General features: G+C 47.0%; 1 protein-coding gene across 1 annotated transcript in view; it reads right to left on the bottom strand.

Annotated features, from left to right (window-relative positions):
* Positions 1 to 3,478: 3,478 nt before the first annotated feature.
* Positions 3,479 to 9,059, bottom strand: part of aasdhppt (aminoadipate-semialdehyde dehydrogenase-phosphopantetheinyl transferase) — a 12,339-nt gene continuing 6,758 nt past the window's right edge. The window contains exons 6-7 of the mRNA XM_030778186.1: positions 7,565 to 7,572; positions 3,479 to 3,892 (exon numbers count right to left, since the gene is read on the bottom strand). Coding sequence (XP_030634046.1) covers positions 3,739 to 3,892; positions 7,565 to 7,572 — 162 coding nt within the window. The 3' untranslated portion in view covers positions 3,479 to 3,738. The remainder of the gene's footprint in view (positions 3,893 to 7,564; positions 7,573 to 9,059) is intronic.

Consider the following 9,059-nt stretch of genomic DNA (forward strand, 5'->3'; position numbering starts at 1 on the left):
CCTCAGTACAAACATGCACTGACTGTGCTATAACCAGGCAGGTTGACCTCAGGGGGGTTTCCATTACTCACACACAGTGTTCAGAATGCTGTCTCTGGGGACATTACGTACACACACATCTCCACTGCCATGATAACACACACGCACACACACACACACACTACTGCAGGGAAAAGACAGAGATTCTCACTCTGTATATAAATATTTACATGTGGTCAGTGAAGTATAGTGACACACCACTTCAGACATCTCACTGTGTGTGTGTGTGTGTGTGTGTGTGTGTGTGTGGGGGGGGGGGGTAAATTGGGAGGGGTCAGAGGGCAAGGCCTCGTGACTGCACTGACGTTATTCTGAGCGATTTCAATGTGACTGACGGCATACGCCGCCCTGGGCCATTGATTTATTTGGATTTTCCCAGTTTTACACACACACACACACACACACACACACACATCATCTGGGACAACTGCATCTGATATGGCGTGGGTGTGTGTGTGTGAGGACGCTTGGAAGCTTTAGATGGGTGTGTGTTTGTGTGCTTCCTCTAACCAGGTCACTGCACACACAGTCACACACAGTTTGACCTGGACAGAATGACCCATGGCGTGGCTACTGGTGACATACAGAGAGGAGAGAGAGAGAGAGAGAGAGAGAGAGAGAGAGAGAGAGAGAGCACCTGGGGGTATGGAGACAGAGAGAGAGAGGGAAAGAGAGAAACAGCGAGAGAGAGAGAGAGAGAGAGAGAGAGAGCACCTGGGGGTATGGAGACAGAGAGGGAAAGAGAGAGACAGCGAGAGAGAGGGAAAAAGACAGAGAGGATGGAGAGCGAGAGAGAAAGGGTAGGAAAGAGAGAGAGAGAGAGAGAGAGAGGGAAAGAAAGAGTTGAAGAGAGCCAAGGATGAGGACATTAGTGTTAGCATGCTGTGACAGATGTTTGAACTCATGTGTGTAATTTTTAACCATCAGAAGAAAATGAAAAAACATGTTTGTGTTACAGTCAAAGAACCAGACACAGCTTTGAGTGCATGGCCCCTCTCTGTCTCTCCCCCGCTGCTGTTTCGGTGCATGGCCCCTCTACGACTCTCTGTCTCTCCTGGCCTGTTCAGTCAGTAGTGTTGATTGAATTAGTGCGCATGGTTGACTGAATCACGTTTGCTCCTGTTTCCACAGCGATTCCGGCAATGCTGGGATGGCTGTCATGGTAACAGGGAGGTGTCTGTGTCTAAGAAGAGTCTGACTACAAACTCACCTTGGAACCAAACACTCCCTCACACACTCTCACACTTTCCCAGAGCAACAGCACACCCAGCCAACGTCCGTGTGTGTGTGTGTAGACTGTCCCTGACACAGAAAAGCTAATGTGAATGTTACCGTGAGGATCAGTTCTCGGCCAGCCAACGTCCGTGTGTGTGTGTGTGTGTGTGTGTGTAGACCGTCCCTGACACATAAAAGCTAATGTGAGAGTTATCTCTCCACAACCAATCAATCTACAACCAAACATCTCTCACTCAACACCCCAACATCTCTCACTCAGCACCCCAACATCTCTCACTCAATACTAAAACATCTCTCACTCAGCACCCAAACATCTCTCACTCAACACTAAAACATCTCTCACTCAACACCCCAACATCTCTCACTCAACACTAAAACATCTCTGACTCAGCACCCAAACATCTCTCACTCAACACTAAAACATGTCTCACTCAGCACCCCAACATCTCTCACTCAACACTAAAACATCTCTCACTCAGCACCCAAACATCTCTCACTCAACACCCCAACATCTCTCACTCAACACCCCAACATCTCTCACTCAACACCCCAACATCTCTCACTCAGCACCCCAACATCACTGACTCAACACCCCAACATCTCTCACTCAACATTAAAACATCTCTCACTCAGCACCCCAACATCTCTCACTCAACACTAAAACATCTCTCACTCAACACTAAAACATCTCTCACTCAACACCCCAACATCTCTGACTCAACACCCCGACATCTCTCACTCAACACCCCGACATCTCTCACTCAACACCCCAACATCTCTCACTCGACACCCAGACATCTCTCACTCGACATTAAAACATCTCTCATTCAACACTAAAACATCTCTCATTCAACACTAAAACATCTCTCACTCAGCACCCCAACATCTCCCTCTCAACACCCCAACATCTCTCACTCAACACTAAAACATCTCTCACTCAACACCCAAACATCTTTCACTCAACACTAAAACATCTCTCACTCAACACCCCAACATCTCTGACTTGACACACTGCTCTGTCTTTCTCTCTGGACTGATGGATGAGTGGAGCAAACGGCTGGAAGGACACTCACTCACTCATCTCTGTGAGTGATCTAAGCTTTCTCACTCATTCTCAAAGCCGCTTATCCTAATTAGGGTTATGGGGGAGCTGGACCTTATCCCATTCATTGGGCAAAAGGCGGTGAAATACCCTGGACAGGTCACCAGTCCATCACAGAGCTGGAAGGACAGTTGGACTAAAATGAGGTTTGGCACAGTTCTAGAAGCACAGTGACACAGTGATACAATGACACAGGGACACAATGACACAGGGACACAATGACACAGGGACACAGTGATACAATGACACAGTGACACAGTGATACAATGACACAGTGACACAGTGATACAATGACACAGTGATACAATGACACAATGACACAGTGACACAGTGATACAATGACACAGTGATACAATGACAATGACACAATGATACAATGACACAGTGATACAATGACACAATGACAATGATACAGTGACACAGGGACACAATGACACAGTGATACAATGACACAGTGACACAGAGTTCTTTGTAACACAAACACTCTCTCTCACACACACTCAGTTCTTCGTGACACAAACTCACATACACACACACACTTAATTCTCTATAATGCAAACTCACTCACACACACACACACTCTTAGCAAACATATACGCAACACTGTATTGCAAAAGACACAAACATGCAACTTTCCATATTACAAACACACACACACTCAAAATGTGTGTTCAAAATGTTCTATAAAATGTGTTCTACCCCCTGATAGTTTCTTAACTAGCATTCATAATACTTTGTGGTGCTGTTTTTGTGCATAAACTTTGAGATATTTAACATTTTAGACCTTGAGTAAATAAAAAAGACTGCAACTTAAACTGAAGAATCAAAACAAATTACTGACCAGATGAAAGCGGCTGATCTCTCAGGGTTAGGGTCAGGGTCGGGGTCAGGGTTAGGGTTATGTACTGTACACCACACTAAGTTAGGGGGCTCGGTCAGAGAGAGAGAGAGAGTCGGACAAAGAGGCATGGGGTGTGAGAACAAAGTGAGAGAGGTTAAGAGAGAACTTGTCAACGAGACAGCGTATGTGACGGGTTAGAGGAGAGAGAAAGAGACAACTCTTATTTATTTATTTCCATTCAGAGAGAAACGCAGACTGATGAACAGAAGTTAATCATATTTACATAATCAAGACCCTCTAAGGCTGCATCATCATTACATAATCAAGACCCTCTGAGGAAGTATCACGCGCGTGTCTGCTTCTCACCGGTCTATTCTGGTCTGTGAGAAATAGAGGGACAGACAGATAAACAGGAAGAAGGCAGACAGACCACAACGTCCAGTCAGTTCATTCAGATGAACTTGTGGGATCGGTCAGTGGTGTCGGCTGCTCAGTGAGCGCCCCCTGCTGAGCTGGAGTGTCAGTGTTGTTCACTCTGCCGAACAGGAGCTTCCTGCTTCCTCTGAAAACTGTCCCAGTAGGCAGGGTCTTCCTCAGACAGGGGCGTTGCCATGGAGACAAGGTCAGTGAAACTCAACAAGATGAAGGCAGGAGGTGTGGCTTGCTGAGACATCCTGTCACACGTCTGATGAATCAGAAATTTGAATTTAATAAAACGTATTCATCACTGGAATAACAAACAGTTCTTGTGTATAGAGGTGTGTGTGTATATATAGGTATGTGTATATAAGTGTGTGTACGTATATATATCTGTGGGTATATACATGTGTATATATGTGTGTGTATATATGAGTGTGTGCGTATATAAGTGTGTGTATATATGAGTGTGTATACATGTGCATACATGTATATGTGTCTTCGTGTTTGTGCGTGGTCGTGTCTGTGTCTGTGTGTGTATATTCATATCCACCAGGGTATTTTGTATGTGTATACATGTATGTATGTGTATACGTATATATATGTGTGTGTGTGTATGTTTATGCAAGTGTTTGTGTATTTGGATGTGTGTATATATGTGTGTGTGTGTGTGTGTGTGTATATATATATGTGTGTGTGTGTGTGTGTGTGTGTGTGTGTGTATATATGTGTGTGTGTGTGTGTGTGTGTATATATATATGTGTGTGTGTGTGTGTGTGTGTGTGTATACATATATGCACAGACGTGGACAAATCTGTTCCACGAAAAAAGAAGAACCCACAATATTCTCTGAAAAACTTGAAACTGACAAAATTAATTGGCATCCATCATTGTTTATTCCATATTTAATAGAAATCAGACTTTGCTTTTGATTTTTGATTCAACTGAATATTTTGAATAATAAAACGAATGAAAATGGACAAATGGACAAAAATGATGGGACCCTTAACCTAATATTTTGTTGCACAACCTTTAGAGGTGATCACTGTGAACAAGCGATTTCTGTAGCTCCCAGTGAGACTTCTGCACCAGTCAACAGGAAGTCTGACCCTCTCTCTCAGTCAACAGGTAGTCTGACCCTCTCTCTCAGTCAACAGGTAGTCTGACCCTCTCTCCCTCAGTCAACAGGTAGTCTGACCCTCTCTCTCAGTCAACAGGTAGTCTGACCCACTCTCCCTCAGTCAACAGGTAGTCTGACCCTCTCTCTCAGTCAACAGGTAGTCTGACCCACTCTCCCTCAGTCAACAGGTAGTCTGACCCTCTCTCTCAGTCAACAGGTAGTCTGAATCTCTCTCCCTCAGTCAACAGGTAGTCTGACCCTCTCTCTCAGTCAACAGGTAGTCTGACCCTCTCTCTCAGTCAACAGGTAGTCTGACCCTCTCTCTCAGTCAACAGGTAGTCTGAATCTCTCTCCTGAGCTATTCTCCCTGAGCAAACTGCTCCAGCTGGCTCAGGTTTGGTGGGTGTTTTCTCCAGACTGCATGTTTCAGCTCTCTCCATACATGTTCCACAGGATTCAGATCACGGCTCAGAGAGGGACACCTCAGAATAGTCCAGTGTTTGGCTCTGAGCCATTTTTGGGTGTGTTTTAGCTGCGTGTTTTGGGTCATTATCCTGTCTGAGGACCCGTGACCTGTGACTGAGACAGAGCTTTCTGACACTGGGCTGTGTGTATCGCTCCAGAACACCCCGATAGTCCTGAGAGTACACTGGGCAGTGTGTATCGCTCCAGAACACCCTGATAGTCCTGAGATTACACTGGGCTGTGTGTATCGCTCCAGAACACCCTGATAGTCCTGAGATTACACTGGGCTGTGTGTATCGCTCCAGAACACCCTGATAGTCCTGAGATTACACTGGGCTGCGTGTATCACTCCAGAACACCCTGATAGTCCTGAGATTACACTGGGCTGTGTGTATCACTCCAGAACACCCTGATAGTCCTGAGATTACACTGGGCTGCGTGTATCGCTCCAGAACGCCCTGATAGTCCTGAGATTACACTGGGCAGCGTGTATCACTCCAGAACACCCTGATAGTCCTGAGATTACACTGGGCTGTGTGTATCGCTCCAGAACGCCCTGATAGTCCTGAGAGTACACTGGGCAGCGTGTATCACTCCAGAACACCCTGATAGTCCTGAGATTACACTGGGCTGTGTGTATCGCTCCAGAACACCCTGATAGTCCTGAGATTACACTGGGCTGCGTGTATCACTCCAGAACACCCTGATAGTCCTGAGATTACACTGGGCTGTGTGTATCACTCCAGAACGCCCTGATAGTCCTGAGAGTACACTGGGCAGCGTGTATCGCTCCAGAACACCCTGATAGTCCTGAGATTACACTGGGCAGCGTGTATCGCTCCAGAACGCCCTGATAGTCCTGAGATTACACTGGGCAGCGTGTATCGCTCCAGAATGCTCTGATAGTGCTGAGATTACACTGGGCTGTGTGTATCGCTCCAGAACGCCCTGATAGTCCTGAGATTACACTGGGCTGTGTGTATCGCTCCAGAACGCCCTGATAATCCTGAGATTACACTGGGCTGTGTGTATCGCTCCAGAACGCCCTGATAGTCCTGAGATTACACTGGGCTGTGTGTATCGCTCCAGAACGCCCTGATAGTCCTGAGAGTACACTGGGCTGTGTGTATCGCTCCAGAACGCCCTGATAGTCCTGAGATTACACTGGGCTGTGTGTATCGCTCCAGAACGCCCTGATAGTCCTGAGATTACACTGGGCTGTGTGTATCGCTCCAGAACGCCCTGATAGTCCTGAGATTACACTGGGCTGTGTGTATCGCTCCAGAACGCCCTGATAGTCCTGAGATTACACTGGGCTGCGTGTATCGCTCCAGAACGCCCTGATAGTCCTGAGATTACACTGGGCAGCGTGTATCGCTCCAGAACGCCCTGATAGTCCTGAGATTACACTGGGCTGTGTGTATCGCTCCAGAACGCCCTGATAGTCCTGAGATTACACTGGGCAGCGTGTATCGCTCCAGAACGCCCTGATAGTCCTGAGATTACACTGGGCAGCGTGTATCGCTCCAGAACGCCCTGATAGTCCTGAGATTACACTGGACAGCGTGTATCGCTCCAGAACACCCTGATAGTCCTGAGATTACACTGGGCTGTGTGTATCGCTCCAGAACGCCCTGATAGTCCTGAGATTACACTGGGCTGTGTGTATCACTCCAGAACGCCCTGATAGTCCTGAGATTACACTGGGCTGTGTGTATCGCTCCAGGACACCCTGATAGCCTTGAGATTTTACTGTCCCCTCCACAGATTCAAGACATCTCATACCAGACACAGCACAGCAGCCCCAAAAACATAACCCGGCCTCCTCTGTGTCTCACGGCAGGTCTGGTCCCCAAAAACATAACCCGGCCTCCTCTGTGTCTCACGGCAGGTCCGGTCCCCAAAAACATAACCCAGTCTCCTCTGTGTCTCACGGCAGGTCTGGGCCCCAAAAACATAACCCAGTCTCCTCTGTGTCTCACAGCAGGTCTGGTCCCCAAAACATAACCCAGCCTCCTCTGTGTCTCACGGCAGGTTTGGTCCCTAAAAACATAACCCAGTCTCCTCTGTGTCTCACAGCAGGTCTGGTCCCCAAAAACATAACCCAGCCTCCTCTGTGTCTCACGGCAGGTCTGGTCCCCAAAAACATAACCCAGCCTCCTCTGTGTCTCACAGCAGGTCTGGTCCCCAAAAACATAACCCGGCCTCCTCTGTGTCTCACGGCAGGTCCGGTCCCCAAAAACATAACCCAGCCTCCTCTGTGTCTCACGGCAGGTCTGGTCCCCAAAAACATAACCCAGCCTCCTCTGTGTCTCACGGCAGGTCTGGGCCCCAAAAACATAACCCGGCCTCCTCTGTGTCTCACGGCAGGTCTGGTCCCCAAAAACATAACCCAGTCTCCTCTGTGTCTCACGGCAGGTCTGGTCCCCAAAAACATAACCCAGTCTCCTCCGTGTTTCACAGCAGGTCTGGTCTTCTTCTCTTTGAAAGCTTCATTTTTTCATCTGTGAACATAGAGCTGATGTGACTCATCTGTCTAAAGGACATTCTCCCAGAAGCACTGTGGTTTGTCAATATGCATTTTAGCTAATTCCAGTCTGACTTTTTTATATTCCTCTTTTTTATGTTCCTCCTGGATCTTCCTCCATTGAGTCCACTGTCACTCAAAGAGCGAGGGATGGTGCAGACACTGACGTGTCTTGACCTTGGAGTTCAGCTTGTATCTCTTGGGAAGTTTTCCTTGGCTCTTTGTCTACCATTTCCACTATCCTTCTGTTCAATCTGGGCTTGATTTTCCTCTTGTGGCCGCGTCCAGGGAGGCTGGCTACAGTTCCATGGAGCTTAAACCACTTAATAATATTTGCAGCTGTAGTCACAGGAACATCAAAGTTGATTGGAGATGGTCTTATAGCCTTTACCTTTAACATGCTTGTCTGTCATTTTCTTTCTAATCTCCTCAGACAACTCTCTCCTTTGCTTTCTCTGGTCCATGATCAGTGTAATCCACACAATGACACCAAACAGCAGAGTGACGACTTTTCTCCATGTAAATAGACTGAATGACTGAGCACAAGACTGAACACATGTGTGATACTAATTAAAGAAAACCGTTAGTTAGAAATATCACTATAATCCAATTATTTATAATCTTTTGTAGGGGTACCGACAAATCTCTCCAGGCCATTTTATCTTTGTAGAATAAGCAATAATTTCTCTCTTCTCACACTTTCTTTGCTTTACTCTGTGACGTACCAAAGGCATGCAGGTATACATGAGACATTGTTTCAGTTTGTCCACGTCTGTATGCGTGTGTGTGTGTGTGTGTGTGTGTGTGTGTATGTGAGGTGTGATGTGAGGTGTGGTGTGAGATGTGATGTGAGGTGGGTAATGATCAGGGAGATTAGCTGTGTGTGGAGACTGAATGTGTGTGTGAGATGTGATGTGAGGTGTAATGTGTGAGGTGTGAAATGTGATGTGAGGTGTGATGTGAGGTGGGTAATGATCAGGGAGATTAGCTGTGTGTGGAGACTGAATGTGTGTGTGAGGTGTGAGGTGTGATGTGAGATGTGATGTGAGGTGTGATGTGAGATGTGATGTGATGTGAGGTGTGATGGAGATGTGATGAGATGTGAGGTGTGATGTGAGGTGTGATGTGAGGTGTGAGGTGTGATGTGAGGTGTGATGTGAGGTGTGAGGTGTGATGTGAGGTGTGATGTGAGGTGTGAGATGTAATGTGAGATGTGATGTGAGGTGTGATGTGGGTTGTGATGTGGGGTGAGGTGTGAGGTGTGAGGTGTGAGGTGTGAGATGTGATGTGATGTGTGATGTGTGATGTGAGA

Source organism: Chanos chanos, chromosome 6 (assembly GCF_902362185.1).
Source record: "Chanos chanos chromosome 6, fChaCha1.1, whole genome shotgun sequence".
NCBI classification, from domain to species: Eukaryota; Metazoa; Chordata; class Actinopteri; order Gonorynchiformes; family Chanidae; genus Chanos; species Chanos chanos.